Source organism: Pogoniulus pusillus, chromosome 21 (assembly GCF_015220805.1).
Source record: "Pogoniulus pusillus isolate bPogPus1 chromosome 21, bPogPus1.pri, whole genome shotgun sequence".
NCBI lineage: Eukaryota > Metazoa > Chordata > Aves > Piciformes > Lybiidae > Pogoniulus > Pogoniulus pusillus.
Window position 1 is genome coordinate 829756 of NC_087284.1, and position 27704 is coordinate 857459.

General features: G+C 46.7%; 1 protein-coding gene across 11 annotated transcripts in view; it reads right to left on the minus strand.

Moving 5' to 3' along the window:
• IKZF1 (IKAROS family zinc finger 1) overlaps window positions 1-27704 on the minus strand; it is a 94021-nt gene that overhangs the window by 22149 nt on the left and 44168 nt on the right. For 7 of the 11 annotated variants that reach the window (XM_064160750.1, XM_064160752.1, XM_064160753.1 and 4 more), the window contains 2 exons: window positions 4853-4912; window positions 2507-2767 (listed from right to left, as the gene is read on the minus strand). In XM_064160750.1, coding sequence (XP_064016820.1) covers window positions 2507-2767; window positions 4853-4912 — 321 coding nt within the window. The remainder of the gene's footprint in view (window positions 1-2506; window positions 2768-4852; window positions 4913-27704) is intronic. The other 4 variants (XM_064160755.1, XM_064160757.1, XM_064160759.1 and 1 more) reach the window with 2 other exon arrangements.

Here is a 27704-nt window from a genome sequence, read left to right on the forward strand (position 1 = left end):
GTGCAGCTTGTATGTGAATCAGCAGCAAAGGAGTTCATTTGTGAGCCTCCTCCCTCACCAGGCACATACTGAAATGCACTTTGGTGTAGCCAGTTAAATATCTGTGACAGTACATCCCATTTCCACTTTGGTTTCCATAGTGCTGTTGAGAGGAAAAGCAGTCACCATTGTCTCCCCACGACGTCCCTTTAACTTAAACTACCAGCTCCAAGCCTCCATTATCTTGCCAGCCCCTGAGAAACTGTCAGAGCTCACCCAAAAAGGCTGTTTTGTAGGTGAGCTGGGGAAGAGTTAGGAGGAAAAGAAGAAGTCTTCTTTACATGGAAGGACTCAAGGGTGCACCTTCATGCTCTTTAGTTTTACTAAGTGTAACAGAAGGGTGTCCTGCTGAGGAAAGTGCAGCTTGTGGTGTGCTGTAGGACTGTATTATGGACTGTAGGACTTAATTATGTTCCTTGATTAAAAAGAGGGTCTCATTGGCAAGGGGAGAGCTCTGCAAATGGTGAAGTCTCACGGGAACCGCCCTTGCCTGAGCGCCCTTGGCAGGCACATGAGTTCCTCTGCCAGACAGGGAGTTTGGGCAGCTGGAAGTCTGTGCCAGGGATACCAGTGAGGTGCACCTTGGGGATGCTGCTGTGGCAGTCCAGCTCATTCAGTGGAGGCTCAGTCTGCCAGGTACCAACCACTGCACTAGAAATCAAGGTGCTTCCCCACACAGGTCATTCAACTCCAACGCAAGCAATGCCTCTGACTCTCAGGGACCCAAACCAGTTCCTCTAAAGCAGTAACAGCCTACTTTTAGTAAAAAAAGTAGTGTCCCTGCACAAGCATGAAAACCTACGAATCCATCTGAAGTTGCAACATTTTATTTCAACAACTACAGCACTGTCTTCAAGCCCCTGGGTATATGGAAAAGGCCTTATGTCCAAGTAAATTACCATATACTTTTTATCTACGTTTTAAAGGATCATATTAATTTCTTCCTTTTCCCCCAAAAAATAAATACTTGCTCCCCAGTCACTTTGCTGTGTGTAGGAAGTGGGCTGCAGCCTTTCTTTTGAGAACTAGTTGTGGCTTTTCCAATAAAGGTCACTGTCTGCTCTTCCCCAGCAGAGGGACTTAGCGTATTGAATTGGAGAGTACTTTGAAGTATAGAATCACAGAATGGTTTAGGTTGAAAGGGACCTCGAAGCTCATCCAGTTCCAACCCCCTGCCGTAGGCAGGGACACCTCCCACTAGAACAGGTCACTCAAGGCCTCATCCAGCCTGGCCTCGAACACCTCCATTCTGTGGCAGTATCTCACCACTCTCACTGTAAAGAACTTCCTAGGCAATATGAAAACACTACTGTCACCACAACTGCTGCTGAATGCAGCTAACCCATGTTACACTAACAGCGCACACTCTTCCAGGGCTTGGAGAGCCACAGTGACACTGACAGACTGGGGAATGGACAACATGTGGCATCTTTTCATGGATCCTCTCCACTGACCTTTGCAAAGATTTTGTTAATTTCACTCCTTGCTGATTCTGGAGAAGCTGTTTAAGCATGTCAGAGGGTGCGTGGAGGAAGACGCTATCTATATATCCATTATGTATCTATTCCAGTGGAACCTAACCATTGGACAGGTTCTTACCTTAAAAAGTACTTTTAATTCCTTCTCATTTGAATATTTGTGCAAAAATGGAGACATTTAACTTGTGTAGCACAACAGTACAGTTCTCCTTCTCTGACTACGGATGACCTGAGAGTTTAGATTGGAACCGTAATTTTACACAGCTTATATCAAGTAAGATGAGACTCTCCCTGATCTTTACTTCTTCATTTGTTTTTACCTCTTCATTTGAGACTATTTAGAATTAGAAAATTGAGTCAAGACTCATAGCACTGTATAAGGAAAAGCCACCTCTATGGAGTACAACATCCATATGTTTCTTTTAGTGTCTCAGTGGAAAACCCTTTAGTCCAGATTGGACTAGTGACAATACACGGTTTTACATCATATTGGGGCAGTGATAATACATGTTTTTACACCATAAATCATTTGATACAAAATGAACACCTTTTTTTTCACTAAGACTGCCAGTACAGTTCTCTTCACATCTATTTTGCCAGTCATTGATCTATAATGAGCTTTGTTGTGTTGCTAGAAGCTTTAGGCCATGGTCAGTTTCAGAGTTGGCCCCAAATGGGTTTTTCTTTAGCAATTAATACAAATTTCTTAGAGATGAAATAGGCTGTCTGGACTTTTTATTTTGAGTTTTTCATTTAATTTTAAGCTAAGCAACAGGCATGGTTTCTAGCCCAACAGATGGACTTCCATCAAGAGGAAACCTCAATTCCTGTGCTGTCCAAAACCGGTGCAAGAGAATGACCGAGCCCTAAATGCACACCAACGCTGAGTTATTTCACAAGAGGGAGCATGTACATGATACAGAAAATAAGTCTTTTCCTATACACGGCCAATTCTTGTCAACTAAAGGAAAAACTATGTCAGGCCTTACCAGTGTGGCTTCGTTTGTGAACCATGAGCACATTGGGACCGATGCAAATTATCCCACAGATATCACATTTTAGCTTTCCGTTAGGAAGTCGAATGCCTCCAACTCCTGACATAGCCTTGCTGCCTGGGCCATTGTGTGAGCCATTCATTTTCTCTCCCGAGGTATCAAGCATTCGTAAATCCTCTGCACATTCTTCCCCATTCATTTCACAGGCACGCCCATTCTCTTCATCACTCTGAGTCTCTATTTTAATATTACCAGCTGCAAAAAACAATACAGGATGCCACTCAGTTTTGTTGCAGGATAAATATGGTGGCAAAGAAACAATCACATGAAAGGAGGTAAGTTCTAAACAGCATATACAATACATCTAAATAACAAAAGATGCAAACACAACTACATTTCTACGGGCAGTGCAATGAGTTTGTAAGACATGGAGCAATGAACAGCGAATATCAGTAACACGAATACAAGGCATCCAGGGAGCTGGGAACCCAAACAATGTCACAAGTTTGGTTTTAGGTCACTTTGAGGGTTTTACATGTGCAACATTAATTTTTGACAATTCAGGCTAACTAGAATGAAGCCACTCTGTGGACTGGTCCAAAACAGCTGTAAAAGCAAATAACTCATCAAAGACAACGGGTGAAAATTAACTGAAAATGCACCATTCTCCACCTGGCAGATCGCAGAGGGTTTGCACTGAATTCAGATAGTTCTATGGGGTAAGCAAAGACAATGGAAAAGCAAAAAGTACCAACACTGATAAAGAAATCAGGGTGAGGAAGGATAGAAGGAAGAATTTAAGAGAGAGAATTAGCTTTAGAGAAAATTCTAACAGTGGCAATTTTGTTTTTAGGACAGCAGGATTAGGAATTTCTGAGTAGAAGGAAAGGATCTCTGGAACTTTAAAGTGGTGGTCTAGCAATAACATAAGCTATGGACAATAATTATGTCAAGGAGTGAAAGACCTTTTCACTCATTTGAAAGAGAAAGGTTTCACAAATGCCTCTCTCCTACATCCTGCAACTGCTCAGGATTTGCAGGAGGATTGTGTGGGTGTGACTGACAAGAATACCATTGCCTGTTAAGGTATTCACATTTCTGAATGAGGAGCGACTGAAGGAGCTGGGGGTGGTTAGTGTGAAAAGAGGCGGAGGTGAGACCTCATTGCTGTCTACAGCTACTCCTAAGGAAGTTGTGGAGAGGCTGCTGCTGGTCTCTCCTCACAGGTAAATAGAATCCTAGAATCAACCAGGTTGGAAGAGACCTCCAAGCTCATGCAGCCCAACCTATCCTCCAGCCCCATCCAATCAACCAGACCATGGCACTAAGTGCCTCGTTCAGTTGTTGTTTTTTAACACCCTGAGGGACGGTGACTCCACCACCTCCCTGGGCAGCCCATTCCAATACAAAATAATGATAGAACAAGAGGGAATGGCCTCAAGCTGTGACAGGGCAGGTTTAGGCTGCACATTAGTAACTTTTTTTTCCCCAGCAAGAGTGGTCAGACATTGAAATGAGCTGCCCAGGATGGTGGTGGAGTCACCAACCCTGGATGTGTTTAAAGGTTGTTTGAATGTGGTGCTTGGAGATAATGGCTTAGGGTGAACCTTGTAGAGTAGGGCTATCAGTTGGGCTTGGTGATCCCAAGGGGCTTTTCCAACCTGAATCATTCTGTGATCCTGTGAATGCTGCTTGGCTGGGCACCTTTTATAAAGTCTACCAATCTGGGCATTTTAATGATTTTTCAAATACTGCATTTCTAATGGAAATGATATGCAAGGCAGAATGAGTACACATTGTAAACATCAGTTCCACCACCACCCACCCCCCCAAAAAAAAAAAAAGTATGTCCTTAAACAGAGGAAAAAATTAGAGATATAGGGGAAAAAAAGAATCAATGGCCAATGAATGATTTACAAAAATGGTATGAATGGCTGAACAGAAGTGATCTGCACTGTTCTGCAGGATTAACGGGCTGCAATTCTGTCATGTTGTTTGCAGCATGGCAAATGGAAGCCACAGAACCATGCGGCTTGAGCACATGGCAGATTTTCTGTAGCTCACACTCCAACTTTTTCTTTTCCCCTCTAAATTTAAAAGTAACAATTTCAATGCAAATATATTGATGTAAACTCATTACAGGCTCCTTGGCTGCCAGAGTTTTGGAGAAGGTGGCTTTTGAAGTAGGCTTAAGGTGAAGCTAAACCAAAATACATCTGCACGACACAAAAGGCTCAGGCAAATGTACATTACTGAGAAGCGAAACGACACAGACAAAAATCACGAAAGCAGGAACTAGATGGAAACGCTCTGCAGTGAGCTGAGTTTGCATATACTTACGGGAAAAAGATTTGGGAATTATTGCCTGAAAGTCCCTAAAGCCTTCTGCCCCATATGCAGCTGCAATAAAGAAAGCAAACAGGATGCTGGTTTGTGGTATTGCTAGCAGTAAATGTAAAACAGGAAAAAAAAGGTGGCGTTATAGCTGTCAGAGAAATGCCTCGAAGAGAGACAGAGCTAGCAGCACAGAAGCAATGCAAACAGGTTAGAATGAAGCAGGAGCAGCAGCAGGACAGCTGGCAGGGGCATCCACGCTCTCCTGGGTATTCCATATTCTTGCAGATTAAACATTGCTGAAGTCAAGAGGAACTTCTGCTGAAAGATCTTGAAACTATGAATGGCAGCACAGCACCCACCACAGTCTGATTCCACTCCCCGAGAAACCACAGGCCCCAAGTGCAAGCTGCATCTCAGGCTTTATTTTTTGCCAGCATGCCCTCTTTTGTGTGCCAGAGATGTCTTCTTTGTATGTCTATTCTATGTCTATTTATATGTCTGTAGCTGCAGTTATAAAACAGTGAAATGGCTTTCTTCTTGTGTCTGCTGCTCTTATGCAGTGGAAGAAGAGGGACTTCAATTTTTTGTTGTTGTGTATATTGTCATGGTTTTTTTGTTTGTATTTCTAAGGCTTGTCCTCAAAATGTATCTACAAGAAAGCAGCTGCACAATCTCACAATGCCCTACATACTATATGTAGCCACATATAAATTAGCATGTCATGGGGCACATTGATACAAGTAATTGTGGACGTGATTACTTGACATAAGTAATGACAGAGATATTGATCCAGTCAATTTCCACTAGATCTCTCCACAGCTAAGCCCCTGGTCTGCTGTAGCTGTGCTGCTCAATGAAATCACAGGCTCACAGGATATTAGGGGTTGGAAGGGACCTGAGGAGATCATCAGGTCCAACCCCCCTGCCAGAGCTGGACCACACAATCTACGTAGATGAGGCTGAGAATCTAGGCTGCCCTTAGGAGCACAGCTCATGACAGGGGGCCAATCCAGGCGTTAAGCTCACTTCACCCAGCAAGAGTTTGTTTGTTTGCAAATGATACCTATAAAATCTCCGTGAGGACCCCTCTCTCCAGGTCCTCACAGAGATTTTATAAGTATCACTGATGAACAAAATCTCCTCACATTCAAACTTAACCCTTTTTGCAGGCTTCTCTTCCAGATGAGAACTAGTGAAAACAGATTTTCCGACGTAGGAAACTCAAGAGGAGAGAGAAGTCACTCCAGGAGAAAGACTACTGACTTTCATTACATCTGAATGAGAAATGGGAAGGTAGGGCTATACATTATTTTTTTCCTGGAGACTTAGACTGAAAATAAAAATCCACAGTGTTTTCTGTACTTTTGTGAGAGAGGTTCCTGTCTGTCTTGTTAAAGTGGGGAAAATCACTCTTGGGGTAGCGACGATGTGACAGTACCTGGGCTGTGACTTTTCCTACACATTGGTCAAGAACATATTCAACATTTTGACAGTTCCTCTATATGGGTTTTGTACAAATAATTGCCTGTGCACGTTTCATGTCTATGTTACACACATGCAGATCTTATTCAGCTTTATGTAATGCACAGTAAATATCTTCTCATTTGCTCTTCTAACACCAGTAAGGGATTTCTCATTAATTTATTTCCACTTTAGTTGGAGATGACCTTAAAAGGCTATGTATTTTATTCCCTTTCTACACATTATTGCAATTCATGAGAGTTTAATCCAAAACTGGGGTATTTTTTGTGCCAGCAGGGTGAAGTGCACTGGTGTCACTGAACTGATAGCTTTACCTCATTGCTTTTTACCTATATGGAGGGTGGACAAGTTACTGTGTCCAGGTCTGGGCCCCTCAATTCAAGAGAGATGTTGAGGTGCTGGAAGGTGTCCAGAGAAGGGCAACAAGGCTGGGGAGGGGCCTGGAGCACAGCCCTGTGAGGAGAGGCTGAGGGAGCTGGGGGTGTGCAGCCTGCAGAAGAGGAGGCTCAGGGCAGACCTCATTGCTGGCTACAACTACCTGAAGGGAGGCTGTAGCCAGGTGGGGTTGGGCTCTGCTGCCAGGCAACCAGCAACAGAACAAGGAGACACAGCCTCAAGTTGTGCCAGGGGAGGTGGAGGCTGGATGTTAGGAGGAAGTTGTTGTCAGAGAGAGTGATTGGCATTGGAATGGGCTGCCCAGGGAGGTGGTGGAGTTGCCATTCCTGGAGGTGTTGAAGCACAGCCTGGCTGGGGCACTTAGTGCCATGGTCTGGTTGACTGGCCAGGGCTGGGTGCTAGGTTGAAGTGGATGAACTTGGAGGTCTCTTCCAACCTGGTTGATTCTGTGATTCTATACCTAAAAGCAAGGCACTGGGTGGGTCTCTTTGTACTCTCTGATGTTTACTAGAAGCTTCACTTGGGATCTTGTGAAGATCATTTGAAATTCATGACACAAGGACTGTTCTGTATTCTATGGTTAAAGATGGAAACCTTTGGGAAGGAAAAAAGTGAAAGAACTGTCATGTCCAAGGGGAGGGGGTGAAGATATGATTTAACACTGAAGTGCAGGGCAGCTGGCTCAGCACAAGGCTCAGCCGGGGGCAGTCGGGAAGGCAGCATGGAGGGCAGGGTAACAGTCACACTTCCCTGAAAAGAGTTGAGCAATGAGGAGAGGGAAGGGAGGCATTTTGCAATGAATGAAAGAGTTGGTGGAGGGGAGAATGGAAAAAACAACTGGAGCTCCTGGGAAACAGCACGTGCAGGGTGGCCTTTAAAGACAGAGAAACAAGCAACTGGAAAAAAGGCAGTGAGGAAATACTAACTTGTTTTCAGTCTGCTCCTTAAGCTATGAGACTCCCTCTCAGATGTAAAATCCTTTCAGTTTTGTGAGACAGTTTTAAGTATGTGGGCCAAAATCCTATGTGGAAGGGAGCATTCATCTCCCAGGTCTTATTCTTCTCCATTGGGATTTTTACAGAAGAAAATAATGCTGAGATCTGGCTGCCAAATTAATATAGAGAGTAGGAGAGAAAAATAAACCACACCAAAGCTTCTGGGACATTTTAACAATTGATTTCATAGAGTTCACAGAATCACAGAAACATTCAGGTTGGAAAAGACCCTCAGGATCACTCTCACTGATTTTTAATGGGATTTCAGAATCTTCAGAACTTTTATCCCAGTAGGTACTTAACTGCATCTTGTGGCACACACTCATCTTTAAGACACTATCCTTTAGCCTTTCTTTGAAAGCAACAACACTAATTGGACTTTGGGTCCAAGCAATGTGTAATGGTTTAGCAAAAGGGCTAACCTGTCTGCTCCTCCAACAGAAAAGTGAGGGGAAGAGTACCACAAACAACTCAAGGATGAGATAAAGAGATAAGAGTTTAATATAACACATCATAATCACAATGTATAGTTACCTGAGCTAATAATCTAATTAATCTATAGGGCTGGGTGACAGGTTGGACTTGGAGGTCTCTTCCAACCTGGTCTGGTCTGGTCTATTCTATTCTATTCTATTCTATTCTATTCTATTCTATTCTATTCTATTCTATTCCAACCATACAATGCATAGTCATTTTAGCTTAGCCTATTCTCAGAGCAGCAGAGTGACATATGGGGGGAAAGCCAGTCTAAAACAGAAAGCTAAAGTGAGCAGCTACCCACTTCCCACCTGGTCTGTCACCATGCCTGCTGAAAAGAGCCAACACGCAAGAAATGTGGAAGCCAGAAGCAGCAACCAGAATGGAAAGCCTTCCATCTTGCAATCTGAACTTCAAGCCCCAAAATACTTTGCTCCAGTTAGCACTTTGATTTTTTGAAGTTGGCATTTTACAAGAATAATCAAAAAGACGGGCTGCCCAGGGAGGTGGTGGAATCACTGCCTCTGGAGGGGCTCAAAAAAAAGCCTGGATGAGGTACTTAGTGCTATGGTCTAGTTGACTGGATAGGGCTGGGTGATAGATTGGTGGAGCTGGATGAGCTTGGAGGTCTCTTCCAACCTGGTTGATTCTATGATTCTGTGATTCTATAACTGCAGCACAATATGAACAACAGCAGAATCATAGAATCATACAATCAGTCAGGCTTGGAAGGGACCACAAGGATCAGCCAGTTCCAAACCCCTGCCATGAGTAGGGACACCCTACCCTAGATCAGCCTGGCCACAGCCTCATCCAGCCTGGCCTTAAACACCTCCAGCCATAGGACCTCAACCACCTCCCTGGGCAACCCATTCCAGCCTCTCACCACTCTCATGCTCAACAACTTCCTCCTCACATCCAGCCTCACTCTCCCCATCTTCAGCTTTGCTCCATTCCCCCCAGTCCTGGCACTCCCTGAGAGCTTAAGAAGTCCTTCCCCAGCTTTTTTGTAGCCCCCTTCAGATGCTGGAAGGTCACAAGAAGGTCCCCTGGGAGCCTCCTCTTCTCCAGACTCAACAGCCCCAACTCTTTCAGTCTGTGCTCACAGAAGAGCTGCTGCAGCCCTCTGAGCATCCTCCTGGCCCTGCTCTGGACACACTCCAGCATCTCCACATCCCTCTTGTCCCAGGGTCTCCAGAACTGGATGCAGTACTCCAGGTGGGGTCTCACCAGAGTGCCGTAGAGGGGGAGAATCACCTCCCTGGTCCTGCTGGCCACACTTCTCCTGATGCAGCCCAGGCTCTGGTTGGCTTTCTGGGCTGCAAGTGCAAGAAGGTCCAACTCATCCCATGACATTCTCCAACCCTTATTCTATAGCACCTGCATCATGCCCAGGAATCAACATCAAACAATAGACAATAGACAGTCACTGTCTATTCTCCTTTGCTTGTGCTTTTTGGCAAACAGCAGAGACTTCTCTTCAAGTTGCTTCAAACAATTTAGGTGTAGGTATTTTTTAATCTTTTTTTCCCTGACTGGTTCATTTGTTATTCCAAGACAAACCAGAAGTATTTTGGTAACTTTAGTTGATGTTTTAATGGTCTTAAAAGTCCAACAAAAGTTCTCCATGAAGGCACCAAAACTATTCAAAGCAGCAGACAGATGAAGCTACAAAAGTACTGGGCTGATATGAAGAGCTACTTATCACTGCTGTGGTGAGGAGAAGACATTTCACACCATCACACCAATTACTGCAATGGTTGCTAAAAAAGCAGTGTACAGAATCACAGAATCACAGGATTGTTTCTTTTGGAAGAGACCTCTAAGATCATCCAGTCCAAACATCAACCCAACACCAGCACAGCCACTAAACCATGTCCCACAGCTTTCTTGAACACCTCCAGGGATGGTGACTCCACCACCTCTCTGGGCAGTCTCTTCCCATCCTTGATCACTCCTGCAGCAAAGAAATTGTTTCTCATCTCCAACCTAATCCTCCCCCGGCACAATTTCAGGACATTTCCTCTTGTTCCATCACCTGAAACTAGGGAGAAGAGACCAACCCCATCTCACTGCAACCTCTTTCCAGTGAGCTGTAGAGAGCAGTGTGGTCTCCCCTCAGCCTCCTCCAGTTTGAACAACCTCAGTTGCTAAATGATTCTTTGTGGAATTATGTAGGCTGGATTAGACCTTTTAGCATATTGATTCCAAGCAATTACCCTGCACTGCCAGAGCACCACTAAACTGTGGCCCTCAGCACCACATCTCCATGGCTTTTAAACCCCTCTAGGGATGAGGACTCCACAACTGGCAGCCTGAGCCAGGCCTTGACAACCTTTTAGGGAACAAGTTCCTTCTGATATCCAATCTAAACCTCTCCTGGGGCAACCTGAGTCTGTTTCGTCTTGTCCTGTCACTTGTTCTGTTGGAGAATAGACCAACCCCACCTCAGTGCAACCTCTTTTCAGTGAGCTGTAGAGAGCAAGGAGGTCTCCCCTCAGCCTCCTCTTCTCCAGGCTGAACAGCCCCAGTTCCCCTCAGCTGCTCCTCACCAGCCCTGTTCTCCAAACCCTTCTTCCATTTGCTCGGACATGTTTGCAACATTCCCAAAGATCTCTCAAGGACTACGATGAAGAAAAGCCCATATCCAGTCAAAACGAATCACCTGAGCATGCCAACATGCGTCAATGACAGCAGGCAGGATCTCTACTTGCTTACAGAAGTGCAACCCCCAGAAAGCAGAATATTGCCAGCAGTCCCAGCTGTTACTGGCGGTATAAAACCTTACCAACTATGCCAGTTTATTGCAGTGTGCCACATTCCGGTACTTGGCTGTGAGCCCAAAGCCAAAGTTTTCTCCTTTTAGTTTTGCATCATGGTAAGTTACTGGGGCATCAGACAGAAAGAAAGGGACCTGGGGGTACTGGTAGATAGGAAGCTGAAGATGAGGCAGCAGTGTGCCCAGGTGCCCAGGAGAGCCAATGGCATCCTGGCCCAGATCAGGAGCAGTGTGGGCAGCAGGACAAGGGAGGTTCTTCTGCCCCTGTGCTCAGCACTGCTCAGGCCACACCTTGAGTGCTGTGTCCAGTTCTGGGCTCCTCAATTCAAGAGAGATGTTGAGGTGCTGGAAGGTGTCCAGAGAAGGGCAACAAGGCCTGGAGCACAGCCCTGTGAGGAGAGGATGAGGGAGCTGGGGGTGTGCAGCCTGCAGAAGAGGAGGCTCAGGGCAGACCTCATTGCTGTCTGCAGCTACCTGAAGAGAGGCTGTAGCCAGGTGGGGTTTGGGCTCTTCTGCCGGGCAACCACCAACAGAACAAGGGGACACAGTCTCAAGTTGTGCCAGGACAGGTCTAGGCTGGATGTTAGGAGGAAGTTGTTGGCAGAGAGAGTGATTGGCATTGGAATGGGCTGCCCAGGGAGGTGGTGGAGTCGCTGTCCCTGGAGATACTGAAGCCAATCCTGGCTGGGGCACTTAGTGCCATGGTCTGGTTGACTGGATAGGACGGAGTGATAGGACTGTGTCACAGGATAGAGAGACCATTAGTGCAGCAGATGGGAACGTCCAAGGCTGGCAAGGCAGTCGAGCGACACACTGCTGGTGACATTGTTTTACTGGAGAGAGCTGAAATCTTTAACACAGGCTGCAGCACCACAAAGAGGGGACAACAGACAAAAATAAAGGCTTCTTTATGAGAGGGTCTCAGCTGGCTTTTAAAGGGAAACAAAAACAACAGAAAGAAGAGTGGGAGCAGGAACCACCAAGGCACACCTGTAGGTAGAGCAGACTGGTGCTAATGGATAAGGAGATCCCCACCGTGAGGTCCATGCTGCCCCTCCTTTGACTCCAAGTGCCAATCAGCCCTTGGCAGCCAATTTCTTCCCTACTCTAAATTTGGCTTTCAATCAAACATATATTATTCCAGAGACACAGGCATCCCCAGATAAGCTATCTCTCATGGGACAACTGGTGTGAGGAGCTCCACCCATGTCATCACCCAAGATTGCCAGGCGCTCTGTGGGGAGGTGCCCATGTGCCAGCTCTGGCACCTGCTGGCACACACAGCTTGGCATCAGCTGCAGGGAGCTCTGCTTGCTGCATTGCAAAACACACCAGCATGGTTTTGGATTTGGCACAATGACATCAGGCTGCAGGGAATGCAAAGAAATGCACAAAACATACAACAAAGTATGTCCTCTGGAGGTACAAAATGTGGCTCTTGTTCCATGGTGTAGACTTCCAGTAAACTCCCCATGAATTCCCTGCAGGAAGTCTCTAAAGCCCCAGCAAAGGTGGACATGTTAAAGATGGATTCAAGTAATGCCCCTCAAAATCTACTTACACACTTGAGGCTAGATGCTTCACAGGTATCTTTGTGAAGTAGTGTTAGGGCAGGGAAGCATCGGCAACCAAGCCCAGGGGCTCATCTAGTTCATCTTCCTTGTCTGTTGTGCTACTTGCTGGTACATTTCATACTGGGTTCAAGTTGCTTTTTCAAAGGACTGTTAACAGCTGTCTACATCTACCTGAATTGAGGCTGCAGCCAGGTGGGATTGGGCTCTTCTCTCAGGCAAGCAGCAACAAAACAAGGGGACATAGTCTCAAGCTGTGCCAGGGAAGGTCTAGGCTGGATGTTAGAAGGAAGTTGTTGGCAGAGAGAGTGATTGGCATTGGAATAGGTTGCCCAGGGAGGTGGTGGAGTCGCTGTGCCTGGAGGTGTTCAAGCCAAGCCTGGATGGGGCACTTAGTGCCATGGTCTGGTTGACTGGACAGGGCTGGGTGACAGGTTGGACTGGATGAGCTTGGAGGTCTCTTCCAATTTGGTTGATTCTATGCTTCTATGATTAACTACTTGGCTGCTTGATGTTCATCACCTGAATTACCAGTAAAACTAAGTCTTAAAGGTGAGAGAAAAAGCATTATGAAGAAAAGCCATTTGAACTCTTTTCCTTGACTTCCTTACGCAGCCATGCTTCCTTTGAACAAAGTGCTCTTCAGCTTTTACTGCCTGCACGTTGGAGAAGCTAAAGGAACTGCTGCAGCCCTGCTGGTAAAAGACTTTATTTCAAGAAGTAAGCTGGGAAGATTGTCAAACTGGACGGAAAGGTTTGCTGACAAATGGTAGCAAGAACAGAGCTTCTCATGCTCAATGTCTGTGTCTGTTCTGCTTCCATCAGATTTTTTTTCTGTGTGAGCGTTAAAGCATGAGGAAGTACTAAAACAGCATTTAGCAAGATTTTTTGTACAGCAAAGTAACCTCAAGTGACAATACACAACAGCGAGGTAAAAGCACCACTCTGCATAGGAAACTGTTCCCAGGTCCCTCAGGTATATCCGTGTGGATACGCATGCTGAAGTGCCGAGTCCGGCACCTATGGAGCGCTCTACAAATGCCGCAGGCACAAATACTGCAGCTTTTGCTCCTCCCCAGGCAGCAACAGTTATCCAAGAAAAGCACAGCCTCAGACATGCAACAATCTAACACGGACAAGGCATCCACCTCTTCTAATCCTTCCACAAAAATACTTTGATGAAACTTGTGAGCATCAACCTCTCCTCAATTAATGCAAGAGAATCCTAGCTAATGGCAGCACGACAGCCTCAGGTGATGTGAAAAGAGTGTGCAGCTGCAAGGAGGAGGAATGCAATTTAATAGGGAGACTAAATAAATTCTTTATAGGCAGAAGAGACAGGCAAGTTCTTGAATGGAGCCAGGCTGTTACAGCTGAAAGTTGTCCTCACCTTGATACAAACCCAGAGGTTACTGTGGAGGTCCTGAGCCAAAGCAAAGGGCTTAAGCAATGCAGAAATATGAATAAAGCACAGCTCCACACTTGAAGTCATCAGTTCCTACATACCAATGATGTGAAGTGCAGTTAGAGCAGGAACTATAAGCCTATCTAACCAAGAGAAAAGCTTCTGAAATCTTACTACAGGGCATCGGGCCTCTACCAGCTGAAGACAGCAGGTGTTACCCAGCACTTGAGAGCAATGAAGCATCCTTGGTCTGTGGTAGGAAGGGGAGAACACAGCTCCCAGGCTCACTGTACAGCTCGTGTTGCATGGGGAAGCTCAGGGACAGGCAAGGAGATGAGCTATTTTGCATATTGCTTCAGAGTACCTAAATTTGCTTTACCCTGAATGCAAATTTAGCCCTTGCAAACCTTCCCCTTTCCATGCTTCAGCTCAGTGAGCTGATTACACATCTTTGGTTTCATCTCTGGAGCAGCATAGCGCTATCCTGGCTCAGGACCAGGTCCTCACAAGTCTGCCCAGGTGAACATTTAACCTGCCATGGTGATGTCTTGAGCACTATTTTGTGCAAGTGTTCACAGCTCCCCAGCTGTCAAAGGGTCAGTACAGCTAAAATTAGATGCAGCAGCTGCGTTAAGTTTGGGGAGGTGCCTATGGGTGCTGTGCCAAGGCTGTACTCTGTCTGTCTCCTCTTTTGAGGTCAGAGGATAAATGGAGAGGAACAGCCATTTCGGCACACAAGAGAGAGTACTTATGACAAATGTATTATCTTGTCTACTCAGAAGACAAATGGCACAGCAGAGTCCTCTGTGTCACTCTCACCTGGAGAAAAAAAAAAACCTCTTTGGCATCAAATTCAGATACACTGGTAGTTTATTTTAGACTAAAGCATATCAAATTTCTCTATATAAGCGACAAAGCAGATGATCTACCTGGGCACTGTGCAAAGAAAGGAACTTGCTTTAGATCTGGCAATGCTGAGTGCTCAGCTATTTTTCTACAAGTATCTTTCTGAGGCTATCAAAGTGTTTTTTTTCTTTGGGGTTGAAGAAATATTGGCACAATGTTTTTCAGTGTGAACTGCTGTTTACCTGATGACAGTGCTCAACAGTCCAGTCAAAGGAAATCCCAATCTACATCTCCTAGGGGAGAGGCATAAATTGTTCTGCATAACCCTCAAAGAAATTCTCTGAACGCGGCCATAGCAGACTGCTCCTGAGGAGGATGCCCTCCAGGCTGTCAGTCCTCTGTGCTGAAACTGCCCCAAACCCCAAACGGTGCCCACAGACTCTCAAACACTTGGAGACTGGGATCACTCTGGAACTCTGCAAACTCACTTCACTTTACACTTCTAAAGGAGTCTTGTCTTTCTTCTCCTCCTTGGTGATTTCTCATGCCTGCTCTTTCCTTGCTTTTACCCTAGAAAAAAAACAGCCCCCCTATCCTTTCCTGAACAGAATCTAACCTTAGCCATATCAATGCTATGAAAAGTAATCTCTGATGTTCAGGGAAAAGTGGAACTCAAGAAAAGTGGAACCTAGATTTCACTAGCTTTCTGCAACAATGGGTTCAAAATGAAGGAGACATTTTTTACCTTGGTAAAAGGTGAGGACAGAAATACAAGCTAAAGAACCTTCCACATGTAAAGGATTGCACATCAGGAACAGCATCCTAGTTGAACTTCCTAGCTCTGCTCTGCAAACACACCCTCAACTGAGAACTGAAATTACTGAATTGAGCAGTCCCTGTTGCTGTCCTGAAGGGTGCCTCCAAAGTCAGAAGGGAGCTGTGCTGCAGAAGGGAACTCCAAGCTCAGCTTTAGTTGGGTTTCTGATGCAGGTATCATCGTGCCTCTAGAGAAGAAAGGCAATCCACTCAGGTGCAGATTCCTCAACCTCTGAGCAAACCTTCAGCACGGTTAGGGATGGTGAACATAAAATGGTGCTTAACATTATTTTACCACTCTCTTGAATGAATAATCTGACATTTGAAACTCACTGGAAACACAGTTAAGATCACAATCTTCGGAGTCACGATCACCACACCAAGAATCACTATCTCAGTCATATGGATAGATCAGCAGTATCCAAGCCAATGTGCTGCTGGCAGAGCTTCAAGGAAAAAGGCCTTCAAAATAGTAGTTGTTGGATTAGACATTCTCCAACAGCACCACCATTAAATGGTCACAGTTAGCCCCAAATTGACTATTATGAACAGGAGGTCTTAATTTCTGACTGAGTTACAGAATATCATAATCTAATAAGTTTAACTAGCATTCAAATACTGCTTGAATGCCTCTAAATTCTTCCATTCCTTTCAATGTGTCTGGCAATTACTTTAATCCTTGCTCTTCAATGAAAGATTTTTACAAAAGCAGCCAATGTTTCGGGGCTCTCCAACCTCAGACACTAACAGAACTACAGTATCAATCACTGATGAATCAGACCACTGTCTCAAGCTCCATCCCTGAATTCTGGGCACATAGTCACCTCCAAAAATGAGTATCAACCTCTGTTTAGCAAACATGTATTAACAAGAGTTTATTAACTCCTCACAAACTCTATTTGCTATAATCTGTAAATTGATCATTGCAGAAGTAGTTAACAGAAGTAGGCATATTGGTGTATTCTGATTTCAGAGCTTAGAGCCAGTCATAGAATCAACCAGGTTGGAAGAGACCTCCAAGATCATCCACTTCAACCTAGCACCCAGCCCTGGCCAATCAACCAGACCATGGCACTAAGTGCCCCAGCCAGGCTTGGCTTCAACACCTCCAGGGATGACGACTCCACCACCTCCCTGGGCAGCCCATTCCAGTGCCAATCACTCTCTCTGACAACAACTTCCTCCTGACAGCCAGCCTAGACCTCCCCTGGCACAGCTTGAGGCTGTGTCCCCTTGTTCTGTTGCTGGTTGCCTGGCAGCAGAGCCCAACCCCACCTGGCTACAGCCTCCCTTCAGGTAGTTGCAGACAGCAATGAGGTCTGCCCTGAGCCTCCTCTTCTGCAGGCTGCACACCCCCAGCTCCCTCATCCTCTCCTCACAGGGCTGTGCTCCAGGCCCCCCCCCAGCCTTGCTGCCCTTCTTTGGGCACCTTCCAGCACCTCAACACCTCCTTTGAATTGAGGAGCCCAGAACTGGACACAGCACTCAAGGTGTGGCCTGAGCAGTGCTGAGCACAGGGGCAGAAGAACCTCCCTTGTCCTGCTGCCCACACTGCTCCTGAGACAGCCTAGGATGCCATTGGCTCTCCTGCCCACCTGGGCACACTGCTGCCTCATCTTCAGCTACTCTCTACCAGCACCCCTAGCTCCCTCTCTGCCTGCCTGCTCTCAGCCACTCTGTCCCCAGCCTGTAGTGCTGCTTGGGGTTGTTGTGGCCTAAGTGTAGAACCCTGCACTTGGCATTACTTCCCAGTCTGCAGCAGAGGGGTACTGCCAAGCCCTCACTCCACTACAGCATCCCACTGACTGCAAGCAACTGTGTGGCAGTCGAGAGTAATGTGGAAGTATCTAAATGACTTGGGAGCTTTAGTTTCCTTGACTTCTACTGAGTGGTAATCACACTTTTAAGTCAATCTGAGCTTCTCATGGCAGATAGAGACACAGCAAACCCACAGAGAATAATGTTGAACTTGAGTCCAAACACAGCCATTGCTGAGAAACATCATAGCTTCCCCCTTGGCTGGCTTAACAGGAAACCTCTATCGACTGTTCCTCTAGCTTCTTCCACAAACACACAGAGCAGTCTGGACATATTACCCATTTCCTCCCAACCCACAGCTGTTTATCTCCTTAGCATCTCTCATGGTCTAGAAGTTTAGGGCAAATCCTACACCAGTTGCTTTGACGTAACTTGAAATCAGTAACACTGAAAGGCTTCTAGGAGATTCTAGACAAAAAAGAAAAAAATGTGGAAAAGCAGAAGGAAAAGGAACATAGAAGGAAAAGGGAAGGAACAGGAAAAAGAAAGGGTAAAAGGAAAGTGAGAGTGCAAAGTAATAATTAATGGGTGCCCTAGAAAGTAGTTGGAGCGAGCTTTGGAAGTGTGTTTTCCCAGCTGCCTGACATCTCAGGAAAACAACAACTCCTCATTTTGAGCCACAGCATTTTCCAAAAGCTTACTTCACACAGACATGGACACCAATAACAACAATTTTCCCTTTGAGGTTTTATTGCTGTTGTCTTCTGTTGGTGTTGAAAGGGCAATACTATGAGCTGTGCACAGGACGCGCCCAGAGATCCGCTCAGCTTTTTCGTCTCTACAGACAAGGTCAGAAATACATCAGGGCTGTATCTTCTGTGTGGCAGCAATGTTGTGGGAGTCAGACTGGCACAGATTGCTACCCCTCCTTTGCATTTAAGGTGCATTCATGTTGGAATTATCTGAAACTGTGTGGGAAGCCATTATTCCAAGTTCTGAAGTTGGAAACCTCATGACTTTCTGTCCTTCCTCTTCCCTATTTATAACTCTGTCCTTTATTTCCCTTAGCCCCCAACTCCTGTCTCTCCACCCTGGCCTGCTTCTGCACGCTCTGAGAGGTCAAACTGAAGAGCTGCAGTTGTGACACTGCAGTTTGTGTGTCATATTGTAACTGGGTTTCCACATCCTCCTCAATCTGTTGTAAAAGAACTCGAAGAGGAAGAAGGAGAAGTAATGAAATATAGGAAAGCAGGAAAAGAGGAAGCAGCAGCCCAACTGAAATGCTAAGAATTATGGAGAAGTGACACAAAGGGAAGCACAGACCAGGAATTATACTTGGTGGCTTAGCAAGTTGGGTTTTTTTGAACAAACTAAAAAATACAAAAGCTTAGCTTTTTCCATCTCTCCAGCAGTCTTCCAGATTATTCCTTCTGACTTTCACTCCCTTCTACTGCATTGCCCTTCCCACCTCCTTTAAGACAGCAAACTGCTGCTCCCGTGCAGGGCTGGACTGAGCCAATAACCACCCCCTCCTTATCCTCATAGCAAACAGGAGGAAGGGACTCCTCAAGCTACTCTGAGCGAGAAGAGAGGGAAACCAAACACGAAGCCAAACGCCTAGCCTCACGGCCGGGAGACTCGATTAGGCAATCCCTTCATTCGCTGAAGGCAGCCACAGGAGGTCAGGGTGGTGGAAGAGTACAGAAGGAAATTGGCTAAAGCACCAGAAGGATTGCCTAAGTGGGCAACCCTGCCTGGCTGCCAGGGGCTAGAGCGGGCAGCTCCGGAGTCCTTCCGCTGAGCTCTCGTACCGTTCTGCGCGGCTTGTTCAGAATGAAACTCGGCCAGAGCAGAAAGCATTTCAAACGCGCATGAAGAGTTTTCTCTTCTCCATTTGCAGGCAAAAGAGATACAAAGCAGAACATGGCCCTCTTTGAGAAGGGAGCTGGAACCAGCTGTTGATGATCTCCCATCTCTCAGAGCCTCTTCAGTAAGAGTTTTTCTGATAAAGGGCTCAGCAGAGAGTACAACACTGGCAGCTATGCATCCCTTCTGTCAAGCTCCAGTCTTTATCTTATCCGGTGGCTAACTGAATGTTGTAGTTTCTCAGGAAGACAGTGGTGAAATCCTGCATGTAAGTGAAGACAGGAGTGTTACACAAAGGTATACTGTGGCATGATTATTTGTTCATCATAGCATGAAAGCTACCCTGTTGGAAAGGCCTTTTGAAAACCATTGGCAGCTCTGCCCCTACAAAGGAGGCTGTTAGGAGGTGATAAGTAGTGGATATTAGTGAGGCTGCACTTTCTTTGAAACACTTTTGCACAGACTATCATCGGGCTCAGATATTTGTCCTACCATTTACCTGTGAATTTGGAAATATCTGCTGGTCACTTTATCAATCTTTGTTTCTTTTGCTATAATTAATGTATTTTTGAGCATGTGGGACAGAGGACAGATGACTTTACCTGAACTAGGTAAGCAGTTAACATATTACTTTTGCAAACTACAACAGTCCTTTGCTGTCCTGGACTGTTGGTGACCTGCATTTCACAGGCTCACAGGAGGTCAGGGATTGGAAGGGATGCAAAGAGACCATTGAGTCCAACTCCCCTGCCAGAGCAGGACCAAGGGACTCAAAGAGATCATCGAGACCAACCTCCCTGCCAGAGCAGGACCATACAATCAAGCTCAGGTCACACAGGAACACATCCAGACAGGCCTTGAAAGGCTCCACAGAAGGAGACTCCACAACCTCTCTGGGCAGCCTGTGCCAGTGCTCTGGGACCCTTACAGTAAAGAAGTTCCCCCTTGTGCTGAGCTGGAACCTCCTGTGCTGCAGCTTGCACCCATTGCTGCTTGTCCTGTCCCAGGGAGCAGTGAGCAGAGCACATCTCATCCTGCAGCTCAGACTACTCCTACAGTTCCGTACAGATACAACACCAACACCTCTAGTTCACAAACACCAATACCTCTAGTTCACAGCACAACAGTTTATAGACTGCATCATTTTTCTAGGCATGGTAGGGTGACCAAGCTGTGTAATGCCCACCTAGGCACATGTGAGAGAGAGGGTCTATGGTTGTGTAAGATTTACGGAGCTCATCATGTCGTAGCTCTTACAGAGAAAGGCTGCAAATTTTGGGTTTGAGGGGTATGACCTGCCTTCTTCTAGCTTGTGTACTTCTGGTCTGTTTTTAACTTCAGTGGAGTCCCTCTTGATTTAGTTCAGCATTTCCAAAGACAAAAATCATCCATGCAGCTGTTCAAGAAACAATGCTGTATCAAGTCAAACGAGTGCTGTAAGAGGAAACTTATCTACAGATGTGCTCCAGAGCAAACAGACACACATTTCTGTTTGATTCTTCAACGAGGAAGAAATATGATCATTCTCCTATCAAGACATCATAATAGCATCATAGAATCAGCCAGGTTGGAAGAGACCTCCAAGATCATCCAGGCCAACCTAGCACACAGCCCTAGCCAATCAAACAGACCATGGCACTAAGTGCCTCATCCAGGCCCCTCTTGAACACCTCCAGGGATTGTGACTCCACCACCTCCCTGGGCATCCCATTCCAATGCCAATCACTCTCTCTGACAACAACTTCCTCCTAACATCCAGCCTAGACCTGCCCTAGCACAGCTTGAGGCTGTGTCCCCTTGTTCTGTTGCTGCTTGCCTGGCAGCAGAGCCCAACCCCACCTGGCTACAGCCTCCCTGCAGGTAGTTGTAGAGAGCAATGAGCTCTGCCCTGAGCCTCCTCTTCACCAGGTTAAACAACCCCACCTCCCTCAGCCTCCCCTCACAGGGCTGTGCTCCAGGCCCCTCCCCAGCCTTGATGCCCTTCTTTGGGCACCTTCCAGCACCTCAACATCTCTCTGCAATGGAGGAGCCCAGAACTGGACACAGCACTCAAGGTGTGGCCTGAGTAGTGCTGAACACTGCTGGCCACACTGCTCCTGAGCCAGGCCAGGATGCCATTGGCTCTGCTGCCCACATGGGCACACTGCTGCCTCATCTTCAGCTACTCTCTCCCAGCACCCTCAGCTCCCTCTCTGCCTGGCTGTTCTCAGCCACTCTGTCCCCAGCCTGTAGCGCTGCTTGGGGTTGTTGTGGCCAAAGTGTAGAATCCTGCACTTGGCCTTGTTCAGTCTCATCCCATTGGCCTCTGCCCACCCATCCAGCCTGGCCAGGTCCCTCTGCAGGACTCTCCTACTCTCTAACACATCCACATCTGCTCCTAGCTTGGTGTCATCTGCAAACTTACTGACAATGGACTCAATCCTCTCATCAACCAGTAGAGCTGGAAGCAGCTATGCACTGGCTGCTACTGCAGTCCTGGCCATGAGGAAAGGCATGAGTAGATTGCCTTGTTAAGGAGCAATACCATAAGGGGATTTTTATGCTGATGCAAATGTGGAAGAAAGAGAATACCAAACAGCAACAGAAATGGGCAATACTTGGTTCAGAACTAAGTATTCTCACCAAATATAAAATTATCTTTTAACAATTCCCTTTCTCAGAACAGAAGCCACCTCCTGCAGCCTATAGGCATTTTGGCAACAAACAACATTCAGTGGCCTCAGAGAGGACAGGGCAGTGGATGCAAACTGAGGAAATCTAGGTTTAATTCCTAGCTCAGCCACAGACTTCCTGTGTGGCCATGGGAAAGGCACTTAATCCATCATGTGCCCTTACTTCCCTATCTGAAAATTCTTTTGTAATGGGGATAAGACTTTTTGTTGTTGCTGTTTGTTTGTTTCAATGGAGAAACTGAAAAGCTCTGTTGCTGCCTAGAGCGATCTCTACATCTGGGTACAGGCTCCTCTAGTGTCCTGACACAGGAGGCTAAAATCTGGCCATGCAGTGGTCACCCTTTCAGCATGTGTCCCACAGAAGATGACTAACTCATAGAAACTCATAGAATCAACCAGGTTGGCAGAGACCTCCAGGCTCATCCAGGCAAACCTGTCACCCAGCTCTGTCCAATCAACCAGACCACGGCTCTAAGTGCCTCATCCAGGCTTTTCTTCAACACCTCCAGGGATGGGGACTCCACCACCTCCCTGGGCAGCCTGTTCCAATGCCAATCACCTTCTCTGGCAAGAACTTTCTCCCAACATCCAGCCTAGACCTCCCCTGGCAAAGGGACCCTGACAAGGTATGATGGCAAAGGCAGCAGTGTCAGCTGAAGTGGTTGCATCACTAAATCACTTATGACAATGTTGACACTTTTAATAATGTTACCCAGAGCCTGTGATTTGTCCTACAACATCACACAAAGGTAGAATCATCACCCAGCCTGGCAGCCTCCATCACACCCATAAACTAGTGAATCTTAAGTGCCTGGGGGCCTCAGGCAGCTCTCTCTTATCTGGGATTGTCAAAGAGTAGGCTTTTTCTTCCTCAGACCAGTGATGCAGAAGCACAAAAGGAACTATGCTCTTCTTCATCTGGCCTTTGCCAATGCTACCACTCTGTTCCAAGAGAGAGGTAGAAACCCCAGAGGCAACTGCTTCAAGAAACAAAAAAAACAACTCAAGTATAAGCTGTTGAAGATACCCAAAGCAGTCTTTAAATTCCTGCCACACTGCAGCCTGCAGGGCAGGAGTTAAAAGTGGTCTGAGAAAGGAAATATGAGAGGGGCTCAGACTGCACACTTGTTGGAAATGACTAAACACTGAAAGCTCTGTCACCTCAGCTAAGCTTCTCGTACATGTTTGGTTATGAAGTGTGAAATCTCACTCCACCAAATTGCTAGAGTAGGTTTTTTGTAATGAAAATTATCTTCAGAAGTAACTCAGCAAAAAGAAAAGCCTGGATGGGGTATGTATTTGACCCCCGGAAATCTGCACTTAAATGCCAACGTTACCCTCAGCTGCCCACCTTCCCAGGACCAACCTCGCTCACTGCACTGGCACCAGACTCTAGTTCCACCCATTGCACTGCACTGGGACTCTTGCCTGTACAAGTCAGGCACAGAGCTGGGCATTAGCCAGGTTTTTTTAACTGAAGTCCAACCAGTACATTGAATTGCTCCTCTGTACTAATCAGAAGTCAGAGAATTCTTCCTGATTTCCAAAATGACCTAATAACTGCCTGTCAACTCCCTCACACACCATCACCAACTCCTTCACTTTTGACTACCTGTTTTAAATATCTTGCCTATAAAAATTATTTAAAAGCTACTGTGTAAACCAAAGCTGAGCACTTGGACCCAAACCAAGCTGACTGCTCTTTGTTCACACACGACAGTTTTTCCCTGTGACTATTAGAGAAACAAATCTGCTCTCTGCTCTCCAGAACACCATTCATGGTCGCAGTTGATTAGACCCCATTGTGTCCTACCTCACATACACCTTGGTTAGAGCTTGCAAGGCTTAATTAATCAGTTATGCATATATGGCCTTAGTTAAACTGCAATCTCTTTGGGGCACGCTGTTGGTGTTGGCGCAGTGTGTAGAGCAGCAAAGCTCTGTCCTTTCCTGGGAACCCTGAGACCCAGCAGAAACCCATAGACACAAACAACAAAAACAACTGGGCAGAAATGTCAGTAGCAGCACCTGAGGCTTAATTTGAGCTACTTCTCAGCCCTACATAAGCAGTAAGGGTTAACATGGACAGAAAAGACACATCTATACACAATGAGAGCAAGACCTGTGCTGTGAAAAATGGTACCAGGCACTCAGAGAGTGATCAAAACTTGGCTTCCCACAGGAGCTCAAGATCTGTTAATTTCCTGACTTCTCAGCATTTACAGAATATAGGAAAGTGTCTAGAAGGGAAAATCTCTTCCAAACTTCCTCTCTTCTCCTAGGCAGTGTGTCCTAGGCAAGTGTCTTTTACTTGGAGGGCTCCTTTCATCGCCCTTTTAAGCCTCTTCCCAGTTTATGTTTAAAGTACTCTTCAAATACTGTAATGGAGTAGACTTTGAGTTGCATTTTTACCAAACATTTTACCACATTACAAGGTGGATGTGGAGATGATGGAGTGTCCAGAAAAGGGTCATGAGGATGTTCAGAGGGCTGCATCTGCTCTGCTGTGAGCACAGACTGAAAGAGTTGGGGCTGTGCAGTCTGGAGAAGAGGAGGCTCCCAGGTGACCTTCCTGTGGCCTTCCAGGATCTGAAGGGGGCCTACAAAAAAAGCTGGGGAAGGACTTCTTAAGCTCTCAGGGAGTGACAGGACTGGGGGGAATGGAGCAAAGCTGGAGGTGGGGAGAGTCAGGCTGGAGGTAAGGAGGAAGTTGTTGAGCATGAGAGTGGTGAGAGGCTGGAATGGGTTGCCCAGGGAGGTGGTTGAGGCCCCATGGCTGGAGGTGTTTGAGGCCAGGCTGGCTGAGGCTGTGTGCAGCCTGCTCTAGGGTAGGGTGTCCCTGCCCATGGCAGGGGAGTTAGAACTGGCTGATCCTTGTGGTCCCTTCCAGACCTGACTGATTGCATGATTTTGGGCACAGGAACACTCAGATGTGTGCTATTACACATTAGGAAATCTTCTTTGCCAACTACCAACCACCACATTGGTACCAAGCCAGAAAGCATCCATAAGTACTACCTAATCCAGGATCCATAGTAACCTAAATTCCATGCTAACACCCAGACAGTGTGACTGGAGTAAGAGTGAGGCAAAGGAGAAGTGTGAATAATCCTCCCCATTAAAATGCAAAGGAGCTCTACGGATGGTGCTGTTTCTTGCTAATGAAGATAAGTTTTGATATCTGTGCCATGGCTGTGCTGCAAGGTGGCATATAGCATGAGGTCAAGAAAGAAAGTGAAATCCACCTAGGAACACAAGCAGCCAGACACACAGATTGTCGTGCTGGGTTATGCAGGTGGAACCAGGACACAGTCTGGCAAGTTTGTCAGAGGCTGCAGACTCAGACTTCAGAAAATTAATCTTTACCTCACAAACTGGTTGGCAACCAGGGACAAAAACGTGGGACTCTACTCATGTGGAGGACAGAATCTCATGGGAAGTTGCTGCTGCCTTGTCCAACACAAAGAGCAAACTCATGCTGGCTATTTCTGAGTAGGTAAGGCACTCCAGTCCTGGTGATCTCCGTGCACTGATGGCAGACCTTTGGTCTTGGAAACTGTTAGACATCAATACAGCCACATGCACCACAACAGTGCTGAAAGCTGTCCTTGCTGCTGGCACAAATGAAATCCATCTCACCCACACCTTCAAATTCATCTACCTCAAAAGCACCACGGAGTCCCCGCGACGCCGGTGCGGGCCTCAGGCTTACACTGCCAGGGTAAAGTGTTTCAAAACTGTATGCAGAAAAGTTTTATTTGCTGCTGTTGTCTCTTTTGAACGAATCAACAAGCAGTGGCTGTTAGCAGTGCAAGACCATGGCATGCCGTGGCAGAGCTCCCCAGTCAACCTTGTGATGATGCAAGTGTGCTCTTTGCTAGAGCCTTCCACGCCACCTGATGAACTCCTGTGCTACGCCTGACCATAAAAACACAACCCGCAGCCCAGAATGTGTGGATCGCTCTGTTCTCAGGAAGTATGCAACTGATTTCTGCTCTGTCTCACTGAGAAAAACAAAAAAAAAGGAGTGAAAAAAAAACCACCCCTGCACAGCAAACACCAGTCCTTGCACAGGAAGGCTGGGGACTGTGTTGTGCTCCACCAGACTGGCCTTTGCGGGGGGTTGTATTTTGCACTCAGCTGTAACTCCCCAGAATGTACAGAGAGATCCCCTGAATGTCACTTTCTGGGACAAGAGAGCAGAAGAATCATAGAATCAACCAAGTTGGAAGAGACCTCCAAGCTCATCCAGTCCAACCTACCACCTAGCCCTGGCCAGACCGTGGCACTGAGTGCCTCATCCAGGCTTTGCTTGAACACCTCCAGGCACAGCAACTCCACCACCTCCCTGGGCAGCCCATTCCAATGCCAATCACTCTCTCTGCCAACAACTTCCTCCTAACATCCAGCCTAGACCTCCACCAGCACAATTTGAGACTAGTTACAGAGTAAACAATATCAGATGTCTCTAGTCTGTTTCACAGGGAGAAAAAAGCCCCAAACCCCAACAAATTGACACCAGAGTAAGCTCCTGGTAGGATACCAGTTTCACTAGGTTCTACTAGCAACGTGGTGGTAAGGTTAAACAAATGTGTTGCTATAGCAGAGGTAATGCCTCACTGTCGTCATTCCTTCCTCATCTTTTACACGTGTTGGGCCCCAAAGCCAGCAAAGTCTTTTTCTGGCACAATTACACTGTCTCATTTTTATTTACACTTGTCATTATGTGGACAAAGGGACAGGAAGCTTAACCCCTCCCCAGAAAAGCCTAGTTCCCATTTGACTTCTAGACAAACTGTTGCAGGTCCATCTCTGCAGGAGGAAAAAGTCCAGTGGGTCTATGAGTTCCAGTTAGTCCAATGAGAAGAGGCTGAGGGAGCTGGGGGTGTGCAGCCTGCAGAAGAGGAGGCTCAGGGCAGAGCTCACTGCTGTCTGCAGCTACCTGAAGGGAAGTTGTAGCCCAGGGAGGTTGGGCTCTTCTCTCAGGCAACCAGCAACACAATGAGGTGACATAGTCTCAAGTTGTGCCAGGGGAGGTCTAGGCTGGATGTTAGGAGGAAGTTGTTGGCAGAGAGAGTGATTGGCACTGGAATGGGCTGCCCAGGGAGGTGGTGGAGTCACTGTCCCTGGAGGTGTTCAAGCAAAGCCTGGATGAGGCACTTAGTGCCATGGCCTGGTTGGTTGGTTAGGATTGGGCGCTAGGTTGGACTGGATGAGCTTGGAGGCCTCTTCCAAACTGGCTGATTCTATGATTCTGTGCTGGCCATCAGGGCTTCCCCACCTCCCCTCCAATGTCCAGTGATAGGAGGTGTCAGTTCCAAAATTATTTGGATTCTCAGAGGAAGAAAGGACAAACCCCAACTCAGAAAGGAATGTGCCATGTCAGTGTGGAAGGGATGTTCTCACCTCTTCACTCGTGGCTTCGGCCTGGGGCAACCAGGAGAGGTGGTCAGCTTAGGAAAGACAGAGACACTCACAGTCTGGATTGTGAATACAGCCAGCTGGAAATAGGGGTAGGAATGGATCCGGGACGGTTTTACACTTCCCTAGGCCACAGATGTGCTACTTTCCCTTTGCAAACCTGGGCACAAAAGCAAGTAGTGGGTCTCTGTCCACCCCACAGCAAGGCAAGCACATTTTTGACACAGAATTCTAAATACATGTGGTGCTGAAAACAGATTCTGGACTGACTCAGGAGGGCATCTTCAAAGCACAGCTCAGGTGTGGAGAACCAGCAGCGCTCCCCAGCTGGCAGTCACCGCTGCGGCGCTAATGAAACCATCCTGCTCAAC